The 22,335-nt window shown below is 43.1% G+C and overlaps 1 protein-coding gene across 1 annotated transcript in view; it reads right to left on the bottom strand.

Moving 5' to 3' along the window:
- VIT (vitrin) overlaps positions 1 to 22,335 on the bottom strand; it is an 84,818-nt gene that overhangs the window by 23,839 nt on the left and 38,644 nt on the right. The window contains 3 exon segments of the mRNA XM_075064223.1: positions 4,832 to 4,879; positions 9,689 to 9,763; positions 10,415 to 10,464. Of these exon segments, the coding sequence (XP_074920324.1) occupies positions 4,832 to 4,879; positions 9,689 to 9,763; positions 10,415 to 10,464 (173 nt within the window).

Here is a 22,335-nt window from a genome sequence, read left to right as displayed (position 1 = left end):
TGTGAATAATCCACACCCCTGAGCGACGTAAATTACACTGACTGGGGTAAACACCGGTGTGGACAGTGCTAGGTCACGGGAGAGCTTCTCCCGCCAACACAGCTACCACCTCTCATGGAGGCAGGCGTTATTAAGCCGATGGAAGAGCTCTCGCCTGTTGGCTTACAGTGTCTTCAAAGCACTACAGTGGTGCAGCTGCACCACGGTAACTGCTGTAGTGTAGACACAGCCACAGTAATAACCTTCCAAGTAACACAGGAAGTGTGAAGAGTATCATATTCACCTATGGGGTGGTCTACAAAAAATAAAAACACAAGAGAATTCATGTCACCTTATTTAAACAGAACAGGTGAGAGAAGAGAGCAGCAGCTTTCCAGAGGCAGGAACTGAAAGATTACAGAGGGGATAACAAAGTCTGGACTTAGACTGATGAGTGGCTGAATATCAGAGCAGTTGGGACATTTCTATGTGGATCTTTGTTTGACAGCTCTGTAGGAGGAAGGCTGGACAAGGAGCTGGGGGCTGTGAGCCACTGCTGCCAAGGCAGGCACAAAAGCCTGGGACTCCGCAAATGGCCAGAAAGCAACAAACAGTTGAGCTAGAAGAGACTTTCTAAAATGAAGGGATTGTGGTGTTCAGTTCAAATTCTGAGCGACCAAGGAGAAAGCAATAAAGTGACAACAAAAAGGGGATTTGGATCAGAGAAGGCAAATTGCAGCAGCAAATTCAGCAGAGGAGAGAATTCATTACCTTGGGATCAGCAACTTACCACTCCACCGAAGGGGCAGGAGTGTTTCCATTCTCACCCTGTTTTCAGGTGTTTAATTATTTTTTTAAATGTTCAACTTTGGGGCTCGGATTTTTCAGTTTGAGTCCCTCCTGGAAGAAGATTACTTTTTGAAAACATGAGCAAAACTGGTTCTTTCATTGTATTTTACATAGCAGCTCTTGTGCAGCAGGTGGGTGTAGAAAGGTGAAATTTGGAAAAGGAAGTAGTCCTCACTGGGGAAAAGTGCCACTTAAGACTTTCCTGAGAACTGGTTATCCTTTGGGAACATTATGAGCCTGCATGAACACTACACTGACCTCTTGCTTTGCATTGGTCTCATGAAGGGCCTAATTCTCCACTGCTATGCACCTTTTGCGGTCAGAAATCCATGCACAGTGAAAATAAAAAGTCTCCCTTATGACCAGCTTTGCATTTTCTTCACCTAGGTGTAAATGAGTAACACAAGGTGTAAAGAGGTGCAGAATCAGGCCCAATCCTGCAAAAACATAAGTACATACTTGTTGGCAGAACCAGAGCCTCAATTTGTAAATTGCACTTACAAGTCATGAAACAACAACATTAAGGTTCCTTAACGTTCCCCTTGCCTACCTGTGTGTATGCATTCCACTGCTGTCTTCAATTACATGATCACATAATATAGCACAATAATACCACGCTTTTTCTGCAGTCATGGCCACATGTGTGCAATGTGTACTAACTGTGTATCGTATGTGAAAGGCACTCAATACACTATACTTGCACAACAGATTGAGTATAACACTGTGGAGTAATTAATTATGAACATTTACCATCCTATCTACACCCCCAAACTTTGCAGCTAAGTCAGATCCATAGTAAAGTGCCTCATCACCTGATCTGCACTTAAGGCAGGCTCTGTGCTCCACATATGTGTCTCGCTGAGATAGCTTTGTAGTTACCTACAATCCAAACTAGTCATGTGAATTTAACATTTATGGAAGGTTGTGGGTCAGCTGACTGATTTATTTTCCATGTAACAATAATGCCATCTACCAAATATTTCTCTGCGCTAATTGGGGACATGGTCAATTTCTATGGGCCTCCGGATTCTGCCAGCCCCAATTTAATTTTGTTATTGCCATGGGAATTTCAGCTCTCTGTATGGGCAGCTGTCTCCATGCTAATTAGCTTTTCCTTCACTGGATTGTCACAGCTGTCCATGCTCATTAATACTTCCATTCATTTACATAAGACAGCAGTTGATGCATGCACACTAGAAACCATGCCTTTGAAGTGACACTCTGAATTCATCAGACTTTATCACTAGTCTACACACATATTTGGGTGACAGAGAAAGTACAAATAAGACCACCCCAATATATTTTCATCAAGTTTAAAAGTAACCTCTCATTTTTGTCTCCAAATAGAAATCCTCACCACTAGTCCCTGTGCTGCAGTTCAGTCCAAACAGATGCACAGAACTTGCCTACAATATGCAGTAAAATGTCCTTTCTCCAACTCTGTCCTCTCTGTGTCAGGAAAATCTGTTCATCTACATAATGATACATAGTTAGGGATATAGAATCACCTCTCCTGACTCAGGTTCTGAATTTTCATTCTAATGTGCACGTGCTCTGCCACTCATTGGAGCTAATGCAAGTCTAATTTATATCTCAGCTCTCAAGTAATCAGACTTTTCAGGTAAAAATTCTTGAAAATTGGACTTACAAGGCAGTTTCACAAAGGAGAGATCAATGAATCATAGAAGTTAGAGATGGAAAAGATTTATTAGATTATATGGTCCATCCCCATGCCAGGGTGGGATTGTTCCCTATTATATCATCTAATATAACACCATCAATTAACTGAAAGATGAAGCTTGACAAATTCAGACTGGAAATAAGGTGTAAAGCTTTGAGAGAGAGAATAATCAGCCATTGGAACAACTTTTCAAGGATTATGGTGGATTCTCCATCACTGACCATTTTAAAATCAAGATTGGATGTTTTTCTAAACCAGGGGTCAGCAACCTTTCAGAAATGGTGTGCTGAGTCTTCATTTATTCACCCTAATTTAAGGTTTCATGTGCCAGTAATACATTTTAACATTTTTAGAAGGTCTCTTTCTATAAGTCTTGTGACACAGCATGGCCAGAGGGCAGCACAAGAGTGTTAGCAGGGGGCCTTATTCCCTGCCAAGGGAGGAAGGTTTGCTTTAGATTAACTAGAACAGCTGTGGCCAATTAGAGCACCTGACTCCAGTTAGAGCACCTGACTCCAGTCATGGGATATAAACCCCTGCTTCAGTCAGACAGGGGGTGGTAGTTGAAGGAGAAAGGTTGGATTGGAGCAGAGTGCAGATTGCAGAAGAGAAGAGTTTGTCCAGAGAGAAATAGAAGGTTTGGAGGAGTGCTGCGGTGGATTGGGAAGCCCAACAGAAACCCTAGGTAAGGGGCACCAGGCTTGTATAGAAGAGAGGCGAGAAGCCCTTCACAAGCTGACGGGTATGAGAGGGAAGTAACCCAGGGGAAGAAACCGCTAGTCAAGTGGTTCACCACAACCCCAGGGCCCCTGGGTTGGGACCTGGAGTAGAGGGCGGGCCCAGGTCCCTCCCTCTCCACTCCCCTCCTCCAAGGACACTAGGGGAGTGATTAAGAACTGGTTCAGAGGCAAGCAATATCGCCCTGAACCTACCCCAGAGAAGAGAAAGCGCGCCCTGAACCTACCCCAGAGAACAGTACCGGCAATTTGCCACAGTCTATAATATATAACTAAACTGTTGTTGTACATAAAGTAATTAAGTTTTTTAAAATGTTGAAGAAGCTTCATTTAAAATTAAATTAAAATGCAGAGCCCCCCCCCCCGACTGGTGGCCAGGACCCGGGCAGTGTGAGTGCCACTGATAATTAGCTCAAGTGCTGCCTTTGGCACGCAGGGCCAGCTCCAGCATTTTTGCCACCTTAAGCGGAAAAAAAGAAATAAGCCACAATTGGTGGCAGTTCAGAGGCAGCTCCACTGCCACCACTTCATTGTTTCTTCGGCGGCAATTTGGCGGCAGGTCATTCCCTCTGAGATGGACTCAGAAACCCGCTGCCAAATTACCCCCAAAGACCTGGATGTGTCGCCCCTTTCCGTTAGTTGCCTCAAGAACATACTTGTTACTCTGGTGCCTGGAGCCGGTCCTGCTGGCACACGTGCCATAGGTTGCCTAGCCCTAGACTAAATGTTATGCTCTAGGGATTGTTTTGGGGAAGTTCTATGGCCTGTGTTAAACAGGAGGTCAGACTAGATGATCACAATGATCTCTTCTGGCCTTGGAATCCATGAATCTAGTGTTTTGTGTGATCCAACTTTTAAATGTCTGAAGGAATACAGACTTCCATAAACTCCACGAAGGCGTTACAGTTTGACAGTCACTTCCAATAGGCTACGAATTCTGCAAATTCTATTTTTGTCTCATCCATCCATTGTGTCTTGTCTATTTCAGATCATAAGCTTTTTGAAGCAGAGACTGTCATTTTCTAGATGTTCATACAGCACCAAGCACAATGGGGCACTGGCCTGGTTGAACTCTAGGCACCAGTGCAATATAAAAGTTAAATAATAATTCCCTTGGGACTTTCAGGAGTTTTCCATGTGTTCAGTTTGTTTCATTATAACCTCTTATATCAGACTAATTGATCAATCTCCTTTCTTGGTGTCGGCAGCCTGACTCTCTGCAGTTCATCATCATGCACCTGCATTTTCCAAGAAATACAGTGTTCATTTAGGCCCCTTTTTTTCAGTAGCTAGAAGTCCCTTTTGCAGCATGGGTTTGCTACTCTCTCCAGACCTCATCAGTTCTGTTCCTGGAAAGAGGCTTGCTTGAGACAGATGGAAATACAGGGCCTATTGAGGCAGTTTCAGCTAGAGATAAACTGAAAGCCACATTTGTCATTGTTACAATTCCTGTAAATGGAAGTTATTATTGTTAGTGCCGTGGGCCTTCTTAAAAGTGTTAGTTCCCCCCAAGGGTGTGGCATGCTAATTATTCCCAGTGTAGTTGCTGGTGAATTTGTTCTGTTTTATTGTGTTAAATATTTACCTGTGTCAAAAAGGCTTGATCCAGGTTTCCACAAGTCAGTTTCCAAAGCTTTCAAGCATAAAAAGAGAGGAGAAATTATTACTTAAAATCATGGAATTATGGGACATTACAAAGCACTTTGCACAATTTAGAAAAGTCAATTTGTAGACTGCAAAATGATGCAGGGCTGCCCGGGGGGGGGGGGGGGCAGAGAGGCAATTTGCCCTGGGCCCCGCAGGGGCCCCCATGAGAGTTTTTCGGGGCCCCTGGAGCGGGGTCTTTCACTTGCTCTGGGAGCCCTGGAAAACTCTTGCGGGGCCGGGCCCTCAGAGCTTCTTCCAGTCCGGGTCTTTGACAGCAATTAGGTGGCGGGTGGTCCTTCCGCTCTGGGACCTGCTGCCAAAGTGCCGGGTCTTCGGTGGCAATTCGGCGGTGGGGGCTTCTCGCCGTGGGTCTTCGGGGCACTTCAGCAGCGGGTCCCGGAGCAGAAGGACCCCCCACCGCCGAATTGCCGCCGAAGTGGGGGCCCCCTGCTGCCGAAGACCTCAGGCCCCCTGAATCCTCTGAGCGACCCTGACATGATGAGTAGAATCTAGTGAGATTTTTTGGATCAGTAAACCTGGAAGCCTTTATGAACACATTTCAAGCCCTATTTAGTAGCCTCTTATTGTCTTTCTCTATATTAAGCACCTCTTTAAATCAGTTTTGTTCTTTTCATATTCACTTGGGACAAGGCTGGCCTTAGCAATTTTTCTTTTGGCCAGATCAGCAAAAACGTTCCACCAAACAAGCCCCCCTGCTGCCTCCAATAATATATATCAACTCCTGTCCTACCTCAACTCTTCCAACACCAAAGAGATGAGCTGATTCCTGCTCACACCCCATCAGGTAGGAATGTGATGAACACCACCACCTCTGTTTGTGTAAATAAATACAAGACTGCCTCTGTTTTCAGGGCACTGTATCACTTGAATAGAAAATAATATTTTGTCCTGGGTTTTGGCCACTTGGAAGCACTAACAGTTAGGTGAGATAGTGCAAATGGCAGCAGGCTAGGTGAGCCCATGGGCATGTCAGACACCATCCCTATGTCCATCATAAAATGCTGCTACCTGGCCCTCCATGAAGAACTGTGAGACCATCCTTCCTCCCCACCATTGTCCCCTGAACTACCAAATTTCTCACCATTTTTGATGGACACTCATAGTTGGGGATGGGGAGGGATCACTCAGTGGTTTAAGCACTGGCCTACTAAACCCAGGGTTGTGAGTTCAAGTCTTGAGGGGGCCATGTAGGGATCTGGGTCAAAAAGTCAGTATTTGGTCCTGCTAGTGAAGGCAGGGAGTGGACTCAATGAAATAGGTACATCTCCATATATGTGTTTTTGTCTGTGGCATAAACCTGTGAATCTTAAGCATTTGAGCACTATCACTCCTAGGTCCCTAAGTCAGCCATCTTTGAGAAGGGCACTTGTTTGCCCTTGTGAAGGGGGGGAACATTCTGCTGGGAAGGAACCTTGGTAGCCTTCCACCCCTAATAAAGGTCTTCAAGCCCCCATGACCTCATTGTACCGAGCATTGTTCAAACACAGAGACACAGTCCTGCTCTGCAGAGTTTAGAATCTAAAAGACTCAAGAACCAATGAAGGATTGGGACAGGGATATACTACACAAGCAATGGAGTTTTCTTTTGATGTTGTGTCTTTATTTTGGGTGGGAAGAAGGAGGTCAAGAAGGAAATTGGGTCGTGAGTCAGGAGCAGGAGATGGAAGGAAGGGGAAGAAGAACAGTCACTGCTCATCATTGGCCTAGGCGTAATCAATGGGCAGTTCTGTAGGCTTGGTAGCTGGGGCAAGTCTTGGTGAGCTTGGGTGGGTGGGAAATGGCTGAGTTAGACTGCAGGGGGACTGCAAGGATTGCAGAAGAGCTTAGGCAGTGGGGTTGTGAACCTGGCTGCAGTCATGTCATGTACTGATCATTAGTTAATAGAGTGCCAAACATGTATCAACTTTTGTTGCGGAGGTGAGCAATAATTTCCAGTGAAAAAAGCTTTCTACTTCGCCTTAGCAGCCACTGGAATCTTCATAGGCCTCCAAAGGGAAAGGTTCACACAAAACAAAACTCGAGCACAGCTGGTTCTATGAAAGGCCACTCTTCCATCCCATCACGGGAAAGAGCGCATTCTTCACATGTAATTTGTTCTACAAACACATCAGCTATGCACATCCAGGGGAAAAAAGATGTTTTAAAATTTAAAACATATTGGAGCTGCATCCTACATGGAACTAACCTGCCCTTCCATACTCACTATGACCAGGCAAGATGAGCTGAAGTAAAAGTGGACAGTTGGTTGTTACAAGGGAATGTACCCATCTCACAAACAAAATATTTCTTTTCACAACCATCTCATTGTTAAGGGTGATGCTTGTCCTGAAGCCCATGGCCCAACCTTCATGTATTTTTGAATGGAGCACTGGCTCTTTGATTCTTCTGGATTGTTCAGTCTCACCACTGATGGGTTCTTTTCAGTAGCACAAATGATTCAGAACTGGTAAAGATCATCCCACTGATGGTCTGTATTTTTGTTGTGAATCACAACAAAGGAATCACTAAATTTTTGACCCTGCACTTGAGATGTGGCAGAAATGCAAGAACAAAAACAAGGGGGAGAATGGTTAGAGTTTCTACTTAAGAGCTACTTCCACTCAGATGATGACAAAACAGATTGTTTCAAGAGCCTCACAGATCATTCCAAACCCTTATGATTGAGCTCTGTCTACTGCTCCTTCAGGCAGTGTTTCAGTGCTCACATCCTTTAACAAGTTTCTACCAAGGAGTGGTCCCTCCCTTTTCCTTTACAAACAGTCTTTTTTTTTTTTCATATACAAGTGATAAATGACAAAAATTGAGTGGGCTGATTGCAAATGGCACAATTCTTAAATCTCAGCGAGAACAGTAGGTTGACAATAATGTCTTATTCCTTGGAATTATAAGAACCTGGATGATAAGGAAAGCTCTAGATGAAATTCACATCCCTGAGAGACAGAAATTAAAATTCTTGAAAGGAGCCAGGACTTATTACATGATGAATGCCCAGTATACTCTGAACAATCTGTGGTATATTGAGGACTTTATTGAAATTGCAAGCTGTTACTTTAAGAGTGGGAGTGGGGATTTCCTTGTCCTGACTGCAGGCTTGAGTTGTTCTGTAGGGAAGTGTATGATGATAATCAGTCTGGAAAGAACCAGCCTAGAACAAGGTGGAGTGAGTAGTGCCTCTTTGAGTTAGGGAGAAGCCTGCTTTCTCTCTTTCTGTGTTTAATTTCTGTATGTTGTCCAGTAGTCTAAAAATAAAAGTAGTGTTATATTGCAACCTTCCAGGAAGAATATTTGATGTTTTCATCTAAATTCTGTGTGTGTATTCCATTAATATAACACAGCCTACCCATAAAAGATCAAGTGGGTGTGACCTCTCAATTTGTTGACTTTTGGAATGCAGCAAGATTAGGATTTTTGCGTTTCGAGTACTTTATAAACAGTTTTGTGTTGATGATGGGGTATGGCTTTTTTTAAAAAACCCAAGTTTAAGTTCTTGAAAGTGTGAAGAACTACAAGAAGAGTTTGGTCACTATCAATTGCCTGGGGGAGATGAAATTCCTGAAGAAGTGTAGGAAGAAGCTTGACAGGAAAATGGATTTATCTGGATGGAGGTTAGCTTAAACAAATGTGAGTAGGCTAATGACAAAAAAAACTCCTCAAGCATCAGGCCAAGACTGCAGAACTGATCCTGGTTGTTCCACAAGAAGTGTATGCTCACCTTGTGTGTTTCAGAAAAATAAAAATTCATTCCAAGAGAGCATGGAGTGGGCCAGTAGCTTCCCTTCAATCATGTGCTGAAGTTGGCTGGGAGCAACAATTTTGAGAGGCCAAAACTGGTGTTGAAAAAGATGAAGATGGGGACTTCTTGGGAATACAACAAGAATCAAAGACTGATTTGGGGGGGTGGGGGGGTTGGTTGTTTTCCTTGTGATTAAAACAACATCGTCATTCATGATATGGAACTTCTGTTTTGTAACTGCCTTGGAGAAACATTAGGATGTTTGAACAAAAATATTAGCAGAAATAAAATACCTTCTTCACAACAAACAACTCTCAGCATCATGCTTCTTCCTCCTTAGGGACAGGTTCTCCCAGACTGGAACACCTGCAGCTCCTTCAGTCACCATGACATGAATCCTGCTGGTTTTGAGCCAACCTCCCCCCGCACATGGTGTCACACCCATGTGGAATTAGAGAATCTGGGCACAGCTGTGAGTGGCATCCCCCTAGGTAGCTCATCTGCACTAGAAGCTCATGTGAGCAGGTAGTGCAGGCTGGTGCCCAGACTTTCTCCACACCTCCCCGCACCAGTTTTGGCAGGCATGAGAGATGACTGATGAGAACAAAAAGGAGTGAGGAGATAAACAAAAGACACAGTATATATATGATGGAGAGAACAAATAAGTATGACAGAGGGAGGCCATATCAGGGCAAAAGCTAAGGAAGAGGAAAAGGAGGGGAGGAAGATTGAAGCAGGGGAAAGGAGCATCAGACATTTGCTCTCTTTGACATACAATTTGAATGCCCACAAAAGAAATTGTCAACATCATGGAGACATTAATTCACACAACTTTACACTAGAGCACATCAGTTACTGAGCTAGTACTTTGCTTCACATTCACAAATATGGTGGCATGATGTAACAGCTGTTCAGTAGACAAATTGCTATGTGTCTCATGGGATCACCCTGAAAATTGCATGAAATGTTACTTATGATTCTATCTTGAAGGGCAAACATTTGAAACGAAAGGGAATGAGGGGACTTTAGGCAATTTCTAACAGTAGACCTTACCGAGATGGACTGGAGACCCGGCAGGTTTCTGGAAGGCTGCGACAGGCTCTTGGCGTTGAATACCTGTGTGATTTGACACAAGACTCAACTTCAACTGGTTAGTACAGAAGAATGTGATTACAGGGTGTACAATGGACCTGAAAGTAATACTCACTGATTTCTTTTGAAGACAAATGGAAAAGGAAGACAGTAACTGAACAAAGAAGTACCTTTAAAGACTGAGACAAAGGGTCAGATTAAGATCTAGTGAAAGTGGATGCTTCTCAGTGAAGTTGTACCCACTTATACCAGGCCTGAATCTAGGGTTCAGAATGACTCCTTCAAAGTGCTTAGCTAACTCGACTGCTGGACACTGAGGGAACTCAGTGACTCTCAGGATCAGGCCCTGGAACTTCAGATTGAAAGGTATCCGAGACATGGTTATAGAGCCCAAACCCCGATGGTTTAGCAATAGCAAATGTGCCCTTGTTGAATGGTTTGAGATATTTAGACAACAATTATAAGATTATTTTCATTTCTTTGTTCTTTATCCAAACAAGTAGCCCTTGTTAATTAAGTATATTCCCATGCAATAATCAGTCCAATGTTTGTTAGCATTGCAGACTGCTGGAAAAGAGCTTAGAAGATGAAACAATATTGTATTTAACTCTCAGTAGATGAGAATGGTATAATTTGCTACAAAGAGACATTTGAAAAGTTACTTAAAGCCTTTACCTGTATTGGCTCGAGGAATATTTCTGTTACTTGCATAGGGTGAAGTACTTCTGGATGCTTTGAAAACATTTTATTGGTCAGTGCACAGAACTGAAATAGAATTACTTTCATTATTTTAATTATAAAATCTACTAAGTCTGTATTAGTTTAAGGACATACCTTGATTCTGGCCTCTTCCTTGTGCGGCCTGAACCTGCCCTAAGTAGGCATTAAAATGGAAAATGTCATTAGATTATGTTTAGTTCAAGACTGCCATTATCTGGGATTTTCAGTGAGTTTCATTTTGTGCTTGTCAGAGTTAATGATGTGTATGGAGTTTCTTTATACTGCAGCAATGTGCTTGTGCTTATTGTTCATACATTTAAGTTGTCTCATTTGGGGGCAAAGTAAAAAATATATAGTTCTTGGTTTTTGTTTTGTTTTTAACTGAGAAGGTTAATTAACATTTGTCACTTTACATTTAGAAATGTTACTTGTACAGGACAGTAGGGCTGCAGGAACAACTTGATAGTTATGGTTGTGACTTAGTTTCCATTATAACCCTGATTTAAACTTTATCATTTCCCCAGCTTTATTGTTCTTATTAAGTATTTGTATTGCAACATTACCTAGGAGCCCCAGCCAAAGACCAGGACTTCATTGTGCTAGGTGCTGTATAAACATAGAACAGAGATGGTTCCTGCCCAAGAGAGTTTACAGTCTGAAGATAAGTCAAGAGACAACAGATGGATATAGGCGGATGGGGAAGCCCAAAGAAATAACAAGACAAAACATAACTAATGGGGCAGAACCTATTTCTAACCGAAATTTCTCTTTCCTCATCTCTACACAAGGGACATGTTTTAAAGATTAATAGCATAAAGTGGTTTTGAAAAGCAGGACTTTAACACAAAGTTTTGAAGAGTTCACCAAAGAAACACCAATTTTTTAGTCATGACTCAAAGATACATTATAAAAAACGCACAATCTTTAAATTTATTTTATTCATTAGTTTCCTTAGTAAGAGCCTGATCCAAAGCTCTCTGAAATCCATGGGATTTTTTCATTTGACTTCAGTGAACTTTGGATGAGGCCCTATGAGGTAGTATTTTGGGATCATACTGATAAGATTAGGTGGAATAGCTTTCAGTTATTAGCTCAGAAAAATCTGATCTTTTGTTTGCTCCAAAAGATCTCGGTGTTGCAAAAGCTGGGGAAAGTAACCCCTTCTTGGAACAAATTAGAATCTTCACTGGCATAACTTGCTGAGCTTGTAAATTCCATACTACATCATATAGCTCCCTTTGCAGGTATTCCTGGGAGCTCTCCGCATAGAACTTAGGAGCTCCAGGAACCAAGTAAACCCAGTTTAAGAAACTGACAAACATAACAGGTGAAACTGGCAGACCCTGTAAACTCCAGAATATGTCAGTTAGGTTCAAAGAGCCTAGAAAAACTCACAGACACACCTAACAAATCTGGCTGGGTTTTTAAGTTCTGGAGGGAAACATCTGTTTATGCAGCACAGTCTGTACAGAACTTTTGCAGGGGACTCTTTCCCCATTGGAGGGCCTGAAGAGATTTCGGCATATGCCACAGAGTCCAAAAAGGATTAACTATGAACCTGAGACCTCTCCAGGGGTGGTGCTGCCACAACAGAGTCCATAATGTCTATTGAACACTATTCACAAGGCCACTAGGAACACAGTAAAAAAGCCAGTTGTCAAAGAGAAAAAAGATTAGATCAATATCAAAAGAATCTAACCCACTAACCTGGCATCCCCTCACATCCCATCATGCCAAGATCAAACACAGCCTGGCTCTGTATTTATAATCCTTTTGACTACACTAGGTTTTGAAGAAACTAGCCCCTGAAGACATGTTACCAATGCCTCAGAATGGTGCTTAGTTCTGTTGGCCTTCACTAGCCCAGATAAACAAGAGGGTTTTTGAATTACAGCTCCAGTGCCTACAAGGGTTGTTCTTCTTCTAAATATAAGACAAGCAGCGCTGGCTCCACCTGTTTTGCCGCCCCAAGTGGTGAAGGAAAAAAAGAAAGAAAAACCCCAGGATGATTGCACTGGCGAATAGGAATCGAGAGGACTTGCAGCCAGTGGGTGCAGGGGATAGACCGGAGAATCACACTAACACCAGGAAAAGGCAGGTCTACGTGATTGGAGACTCCTTACTGAGAAGAATAGACAGGCCTGTAACTAGACCTGATTGGGAGAACAGAAGGGTGTGCTGTCTGCCGGGTGCTAAGATACAGGATGTGGACCTGAGGCTGAAAAGGATCCGAAGACCTTGCAAAGGAATTAAAACCATAATATGTAAAGGTTCATATAGCGCAACATAAGATAAGAAGAAAAAAGAAAGAGAAGTGGCGACCGCATAGTACACTCAGGACTGGATGAGGTTAACAAACCCTAGGCATGGCCCCATACTCTAAAAAGTACTTTGCCTCAGTCCTTTAATAAGGCTAATGAGGCTTAGGGATGATGGAAGGATGATTAAACGGGAAATGCGGATATGCGAGGTGCGATATTACACATCTCGAGGTGGAAGCCAAACTTGAACAGCTGGATGGGACAAAATCGGCAGGGCCAGACAATTCTCATCCAAGGAATATTAAAGGAATGGTGCATGAAATGGCAAGCCCATTAACGAGAATTTTTAATAATCGGTTAACTCAAGGGATATATCCGTACGACTGGAGACATTGCTACGTAGTTTCCTATCTTCAAGAAAGGGAAAAAATTGATTTGAGTAACTATTAGGCCTGTTAGTTTGAACATCTGTAGAATGTAGGTCTTGAAAAAATTTTGATAGAGAGGAAGTAGTTAAGGACATGGTCAATGGTAATTGGGACAAACGTACACATGGGTTTACTAAAGGTAGATCGTCCAACTACAACTTTGATCTCCTTCTTTGAGAAGGTGACAGGTTATCTCAGAGCAAGGAAATGCAGTCTAGATAATCATCAACCTCGATATTCAGTAGGCATTTGACACGGTTCCACATGGGGAATTGTGTAAGTTAAATTGGAAAGATGGGGATGAATATGAAATGTAAGGGTGGAAAAGAACTGGTTAAAGGGGAGACTTCAACAGTGTACTTGAAGGGTGAAACTGTCAGGCTGGAAGAGGGCATAAACTAAGTTGGAGTTCCTCCAAGGATCAAGTTTTTGGGACAACCTTATTTAACCTTTTTTGTTACTGGACCTTCGGCACACGAAGAGCGGAATTGCCTAATAAAGTCTGCGCGATGCACAAAGCTGGGCGGTATTGCTAAACACAAGACGAGAACAGATAAATCACAGGAAGATCTGGCAGCACCTGGGTAAACTGGAAGTAATAGTATAGCGGAGTGAACGTTTTCAGTGAAAAGTGCAAGGTCATCGCGACTTAGCGGAATTTAAAAGCTGACGAATATGTTTAGATGGATACATTTGGGGACGACATGCAGTTGGAAACACAGAGGAGGAGAGAGGACCCGTTGGGAATTGGGTCTGAGTTTCGAAGTGCCTACAGAGCCGCAACGTGGACTAATGGCGTTAAAAAAGCAAATGCGGTTTGGATGCGAATCGCGCGAGGGTATTTCCAGAAAGATAAGGAGGTCGTAGTACCGATTGTATAAGGGCCATGGTGAGACCGCCGTCACTGTGGAATCTGTGTGCAGTGTGCTGGTAGTCCCATGTTTAAAGAAGCGATGAATTCAAACTGGAACGGTTCAGACGGGTACCAGCCGAGTGATCGAGGCGAAGTGGCTAAACGTGCCCCTATGAAAGGAAGACTCAAAGAGGCTTGGCGTGTTATAGAGCCTAGCCCAAAAGGCTGCGGGGGGACTATGCCTGCTTCTATACAAATATCATAGGGGATTAACATTAGGGCCAGGGGAAGAATATTTCTAAGGCTTAGTACAATGTAGAAATAAGGATATAATGGGTAAAACTGAGCCTTAGGAAGTCTTAAGACTCTGAAATTAGACGAGTTCAAGGTGCTACCATTGGATGTGAAAGTGGTCTGCAACAACAGCCCTCCGAAGCGGCCGAGTAGTGGAGGCGCAAAGACAATATCCTGGCTTTAAGACCAAGCTGGATAATTTACTGGAGCGCGATGGTATGACAGGAAGTGTTTAAATTGGCATTATTGTTGATTTCCAGCGGATTAAGTCTTGCTCAATGGTCTGTGATGGGATGTTGCGATGGGGATGATTTTGAGTTACTGCAGAGAGTTTCTTTCCTGAGTGGCTGGTTAGTCTTGCCCACATGCTCAGGGTTTAGCTGATCGCAAATATTTGGGGTCTGGAAGGAAATTTTCCTCCCCAGGGCAAATTGGCAGAGGCGGGCTGGAGAGTTTTTCCGTCGTTCCGGTTCCTCTGGCAGCGTGGGGCAGTGGCGGTCGCTTGCTGGTGATCCTCTGCAGCTTGGAGGTCTTTCAACCCCATTGAAGTTATACACTCGGACATAGGTTAGGGGTTGTTACAGGCAGTATAGATTGTGTTACAGAAGTAGATGGGTAGGGTTCTGTGGCCTGCTTTGTGCAGGAGGTCAGACTAGATGATCATATTGGTCCCTTCTGACCTATGAGTCTATGAGTCTAACTGATTGAGCTGCCGCCGAAGTGCTGCTGGAGAGGAAGAGATGGCGTGAAGGGCCTGCCACCGAATTTCCACTGAAGACTAAAACTAAGTTGCCGAAGTGCTGCCGAAGACCCGAATGTGCCGCCCCTTTATATTGGCCGCCTAAGGCACCAGCTTCCTTTGCTTGTGCCTGATGTCCCTGAAGACAAGCCAGGGAGCCTGCACCAATGCAGTGTGTTAAAAAGTGAGTGTTTATTGAAATGGAGCACTGAACAAGCAGGGGCTGTAGCATGAGAAGGCGAGGTCTGTGACAAACTGGTGGCAGGTGGTCAAACAGAGTGAATCCGCAGAAGAAAGCGATCAAAAGTTAACAAGGTGCAGACCTGTTCAGCTGAGTGCTATGACTGCAAACTGCAGAGAGGGCAATAAAGTCCAGTTACTGGAGCTTTGGGAGAAGTCAGGAATTAATGTTACATGTGTAATTGCAGGCCAGCTCTGGGATGCTTTGATTAAATACGACCAGACAGAACACATAGCTAATACCCTGCAACCTAGGCCTAGAATAAAGAAAATGTATTTTGTGCCAAGGAGCTAGTACGAGCCCATGGCTGGAAACTGATCCCAGTCTTATCGTGAGCATGAACCAGAGGTCATGGTGGCTGCAGAGGAAGATAGCTAGGCCAAGGGCACAGAGGTGGAGGTGGATAGGCTAATCCAGCCAGCACAGCTGAGCAGAAGAGAAAGTTGTGACCTGGAGTGCAAGACCATACACAGCAACGGGAGCTGGAGTGAGAGAGAGACTGAAAGCAGTGTACAGAAGGTGTGAAGAAGTGGCGGCAGGAACGGCAGGCAGTCCCTGGAGGAGCAAGTGGTTAGGGTTATCTTGGGAAAGAGCCAAGGTCCAAAAATACACTCCAGGTTTTTTCCTCCAGTGCCAGGTGAGAGATCTTCTTCAACAGCACAAATGTGTAGGTAGGTACTGTTAGACAAGTGGGCTTAGTCCTCTCATCTTGCTCCACTGCTGCTAGGAAGGCTTAGACCTACTCAAATACAAGACCTGTCTGGACTATGTGAATCAGTAAAAATTAGCCTTACCGGAAAATTCTCATCTGACTTAGAGGCCTATGTACCAAAATACCTACACAGCAAGAAGGCCTATTACAGCATGTACATTTCTATGCTTAATTTATTTATTTATTAGGTGCATTCCAGTAGTGCCTAATTCAGGCCTACCAAGTATCATGCATCTTGTACTGACATTAATGCATTAGGCAGCCCTCTCATTAGGGTTGACAACTTTCTAATTGCTGACAACCGGACCCACCTGCCCCACCCCTTCCTCATGAGGCTCCACCCCTCCTCTACCTCTTTCCCCAAGACCCCACCCCTAGCTCCACCTTCTCCTCCAGGCTCCACCCCCCACTCATGTCTCTCCCCTGCATCGTTTGCTGCTTTCCCCCATCCTCATAGCTGGAGTCTCTCCACCTCCCTTCCTCCTCCCCCTGCTGGGCTTTCTCTGTTCCGGAGCTGCAGTCCCTGTTGCAGAGCCTGCCTGCCCACAAGATGCATGTAGGAGGCAGCGACGACTGAGTAGAGACTGGCGTGGATTGATGACCCATTGCCTTCCCCCCATCACCCACCCGCAGTAACCAGATTTTTGATGTCCACTCAGTATATCTGACCGGACGCTGCCAGGTCCCCTTTTCAACCAGACTTTCCGATCGAAAACCAGGCACCTGGCGACCGTATTTATCATGCCTAAATCATGTAAAAGATTGGGCCTGTAGTGGAGCAGGCCCATCCCTACTGTTTTTTTTGCCAGATTCCATGTAACCTACTGAGACAATCAATGTTTAGATATAAAATTTGGGGCTTTTATACTGAGGTTTATTTGTTAAGTCATGTTTTTCTGACAAGAAAAACAAGGTGAAAACAAAAGAGGAAGAATATAACGAAGGAAGCACAAATACAAGGACTGTTAGGGGCAGCAAGGAGTATTTTCTTCTGAGAGACTCTAAGCCATAAATCACCTTTGGTTTAAGCATGTAAACTTTTCCTAATACCAGTGGTTGGTAGTGGCAAAGCATCTTTTCTTATAGATGCAACCATAGTGGTAATCATTTGAACTACACTGTGTTCAAGTGAGTTTACTCTGGAGGTGCCTTTTGAAAGCAAGTTACCAATGTACCATGATGGTCAGATGTGAGTCCCCATTAGCCAGGACAAACAAGAGAGGGTTTGATTCCTTCTTCAGTTTCTACAGGATCTCACTGTTTTTAAATTTTGGACCAGACAGATTGTGGTGTGAAGCTGGGCATCCTCAAAAGCTCCAGTCTGCATCATAAACATGAATACTGAATGCATGTAAGGCTGAGGCATCTGAGAGGGAATCTGTGATGATCAGACAAAAATGGGGCCTTTCTAAAAAATTTTTTGGCAATAGCTTGATTTTTTTTTAAATGAAGTATTTAGAATTCAGAAGACATTCTCACCAGATGACGTCAATGATGCAGTAGGCCAGATTTGGGGTGTAAACACTGTGCTTGGCAATGTCCTAAAAATCATATTAAATGTGTTTGGTCCCAGCTGTGTTCGTGACAGCAGGCTATCTCCCATGGTCCTCAGCACTGACACATGATGAGGTACCGCCCCACACCCTGGGCCCTTATAATCTTTCTGCATGTATAGCCTTTTTTCTCTTTTGGGAAGAGATTCACATTAGGAACTTAATTCAAGAAATTTAAGAAGAAACCTGGATCTAAAATGCAATCAGGAGACTAATCAAAGACAAATAAAAATCACGAATACATTACATTTTAAAGTCTTAGGATGAAATCCTGGTCGTACTGAAGTACATGACAAAACTACCATTGATTTCCATCGAGCTAGAATTTCACCCTTAATTTACATTCTCTTGCTGATTTTGGATCTCAAACAGGCTCTTAACTCCCTTGTAAAGAAGACATGGCCTAACTTGGGTCCTGCCCTGCATGAACATGAATGAGAAAAGGGAGAAGCACACAAAGGACCAGATTTATAAAGGTATTTAGGTGCCTAAAGATGAATTCAGGCAACTAGAGCAATTTATAAAAGTGCCTAAAAGGAGTTAGACACCTAATCCTATTGACATCTGGTTTGGTGCTTTTGAAAATCCCACTAGGCACCTATCTGCATTTTAGCACAATTAAATGCATTTGTAAATCTGTCCCTCAGAGACTACAGCCCAGATCCGCAAAGGTATTTAAGTGAAATCAATGGGAATTAGACACCAAAATACTTTTTGAGTATCTGGATTTAAGGCCCTCTGTCCATCTTTGTGCAGAGAAGGAGCATAATCCAGCTGGAGAGAGCACAGAGGCACTGCACAAGGCCACTACATTTTGTAGGTCTCCAAAGGGGGAATGAAGGGGTGAAATGAAGGTGGAACTGAATTGGCCCAGAAGAGATGCCGTGGTGTAGAAGAGAATGGAGAGCCAGACTGAGCCAGAGTTCCATAAAGGTCTTTCACTGCAGCACAACTTCTCACATGACAATCTGCCCTAGAGACGAACACTTGCATATTAGAATAAATGCCTCAAAGAATCAAAATCTTTCCTCTCCTTCCTATTTTTTTCTCCCCAATGTTTTCAAGGTGTAGCTCAGTGATGAGGTAATACAGTGGGAGTCACAACTTAATTTAATGAATCTTGTTCTCAGTACTTGAATTAGCTAGCAGATAACCATTGCATCCATCTGGTAGGATACTGAATGGCTACTCTTCATTTCAAAGGAGCTAATTTAACAAGACAAAACATCCCAGCTTTGCTTTCAGATATATGGACACCATTCCCATTGGCTTCAGTGACAGTTGTATCTGAGCAGAACTGAGTCCCTTGGAAAGAGTGGCAGATGTAACAGCTGAGCACAGCACGTGTTCCTTTTCACTCAGTAGAAGCCAGATTTCAGTGCTCAGTCTGGAGAAACTTGCTAGCATTTGAAAATGTGTTTCTTTTTCTTCTCAGCTGAGTAATTAAATACTGCAAGTTGCTTCAAATATTTGTATTGCAGCTTGTGGGCTAGAATGGAAGCAGGTTTCTGGATCAAGATGAAGGAGGAACTTTGACCAAACATGATGCTGTTGTCAATAACACTAATGCAAAGCCAGGAAAAACATCACATTTATGCCAGACCCTGAGCCTTGGTCCGAGGTTTTCCAAACAGCCCTGGCCTAACTTAAGTCAGTGTTTCAAAGCTTTCAGCTCTCACCGAGTGAGTTTAAATAATTATCCCACAGTCTGAATTACATACGTCAGAGCAATATTAAAGTTTTGTTTTTTGGCAGGGGGAGGGGAGAGAGTGTAAGATGAGAGGGCCAATATGAAAATATGCATCAAGCAGCTCAGGGGGCTTGGAAAAGTTCAGCTGTTGGAAGACTGAGTGCCCATAACTTACCAAGGCAGAAACTTGCAACAAGTGTCTGAAGTTAGACACCTAGGTAACACTGGTTCATTTTCAGAGATGCTGAGCACCAATATCTCCCACTGGAATTGTGGGTGCTCAGCATCTCTGCAAATTAGGCTGTGTGTTTGTTTTCATGTTTACATACAGATTTAGATGATTCATTTCAGGCCCCCATGTTTGGAAATGCTGACCCAGGTTTGTGCAGGATCTCCTTAAACTCCATTTTAAAAACTGGGGTGAAATCCTGGCCGTTCTGAAGTCAATGGGAGTTTTGCCAATGGCTTGGGGGCCAGGATTTCACTCCAGTTTTGCAAATCTGAGCCTTAATGATACTGAAACACAGCTGCTTTAATATGCACTTTATCCACTCCTCACAGCTACTGTACTTACTTGATGCTGCAGCTGCCACAGCTGAGTAAACTGGATGGACACTGCTAGGACCTAGGCAGAAACAAAACAATTTCTAACTGTAAAAGGTGTTAAACAATAGAAACAATGTACATGCTTGTTAATGAATGAAAGTGTGTGTGTAGGGGGGCAGGGGGAACAGGGAAAATCAGGTTGGAAAAGTCCATAGTAGAGAGCTTTTGCTGAGGGTCTTTTTTAGGGTCCAAGTAAGACAGGAGGGAGGGGGGGAAGTAATTGCAAAAAAATCTATTTTGAGTAATATACTTGAAAGTGATCATGAAAAGATGCTCATATCTGGATGTTGAATTATCAGCCCACCAGTACAGCTGGCCAAATCATTCAAAGGAGTATTTGTCGAATAATACATGTGAAAATTATCATGATTTTATTGTGGGCAGAGGAGGGTCCAAACTCAGGTGGAACAATGCAATTCAGATGTAAGTCTATATTTTATCTATTTGGAAGCAGTATCTATAAGTAGCACGTCTTACTCCTGAGATATATATATAGACTTGTAGACAACTAATATGAATGTAGCTGCTTTTACCTATTACAGTCTATACTTACGTAACTTGAGGTTTATTTTTATGAAACATATTTTCTTCCAGATGGGCTTTGTAACCTCTCAGAAATCTATATTAACACTCTTAACACACTAATTCCACCCCGCCTTTTTGCTGATTCTTTTATACTTTATTAATATTCCTACACTGTATTATTTAATACATTTTGATGGTCTACTAAACAAGGGCAAATTAGACCTATTCTTGAAATATTATTAATTATTATTATTTATTAGGAAAATCGAAGGTCAACAAGACAGTACAAATCCCTTCCTTCATTCTACTGACCTATATCCCTGACCCTATGCACTGCAGATCGAGGTTTGGCAGCGGTAATAGCAGTTGTAGTGCTGGTTGTTGCAGGGGATGTAGTTGGCTTTGGTGTTGTGCTGATGGGTTCTGGAGTCGTGGTGGGCTTCAGAGTTGTGGCGGTAACCTGTGTAGTTGGTACCGGTCCCGGAGACGTCTGATAGTCTTTGCGGTGTGCATTGGCTAGAAGTGTGTTTAAACATATATATGTATCATGTAATTAGATATGACATATGTAGAAACATCATAAACGGTGTCAACTTGTTTAAATGAACAACAAAGTAGCCCAAGTTCATTCTGGCCACATCCCTGAAAATGTCTATGAGCACCAAACCCATTCATGCCTCCACTGCTGTGTGAATATATAGCATGTGTCTTGATGTGGCATAGTATTATACCATTCTGTGGAAAGCAGTTATAAGGAATTAATCTGGAGTGTTCATGCCCTTGATTCTCCCCTACAGTTTCTCCATTTTCACAAGAGAATCTGAAAACACAACGTTCCCAATACTGCTGATTTGCAGTCAATTTCTATTGCACTGGTGTATCTTTTCTACACGATAAGGCAACTAGAAACTCTATGTAAATGTAACTCATTTTACCTGACGTATTATAAAATCATTAAGTGTGTCCCTTAGCAAAACTGAAATACATGGTACTTACCATAGTACTGCAAGTTTTCTGACATATGGACAACTTCTAGGGAAAAATGCTTCAGGGAATTGTGTCAAGATCAGAACAGTGGCCACCTGTTTAGCTGAGATGAGGTGGGGATACCACAATATTTTGGGGGGGCCTATATTGTTCTAAATTTGACTCATTTCAGACCAGTTATTTTAAAGTGTGGATACTCAGTATTATGATGGAGGGGAAAATGAGATGCTTCTAAATTTGCGAGCTGACAAAATGTGCTTCCTAAATATCACTATAAACAATTATTGTATCTGTTTTTATATTTCAATTTATCAGCTTTAAAAATAAGCCCCTCAACTCTGCCCTCTCAGTCTATCTACAAAAACTGCTGTAGAAACAAACATTTCACAACACTGCCCCCAGTCCATCTCCACTTAGCTCACAGCCCCAAGAAAGGCCTAAGAAATGATGGGAATTGAAACAGGGCTGTGTATCATTATTCAATCCATTGATGGCTACATCAGCACAGCCTAGTGTTTCATTGTTGGAATGTTCTCCTGTTGGAAAGCATCATCCCCGACACTGTCTGCTGGATTAATTACTACCTGCTGCTAGCCAGTTAAAAATGCAAACCTCAGACGGTTTTAAAGGGGTAACAAAGAGAGCTAAGAAAAACAAAACAGATGAACTGGAAAAATTAACAGAAAATTTCCTTAGAGCTGAATTGTGCCTTGTCATGCACAGATGTGCTAAAGGGGAAAAGGTAGCAGGCACAACAAGTCCTCCCCTCTAACTTTGTACTGGGTGCTAGGGAAAAGGCATATTCTTGATCTTTGTGCCCACAGCATGCAAGAACCAGGGAAATCTGAAGATGGCAACAATACTAAAACCAAAGGGGGAGGGGCTAGGAAGGACTGTGTTGATGGTGAAAACATGGCTCTGTGCTTCCTGCTGGGCAGGCCAGGAGGAGAACACATTGCACCCTGCAAGAGGGTAGCAGTGGACACT

This window comes from Chelonoidis abingdonii, chromosome 3 (assembly GCF_003597395.2).
Source record: "Chelonoidis abingdonii isolate Lonesome George chromosome 3, CheloAbing_2.0, whole genome shotgun sequence".
NCBI lineage: Eukaryota > Metazoa > Chordata > Testudines > Testudinidae > Chelonoidis > Chelonoidis abingdonii.
This window is presented reverse-complemented; position numbering and strand designations above follow the sequence as displayed.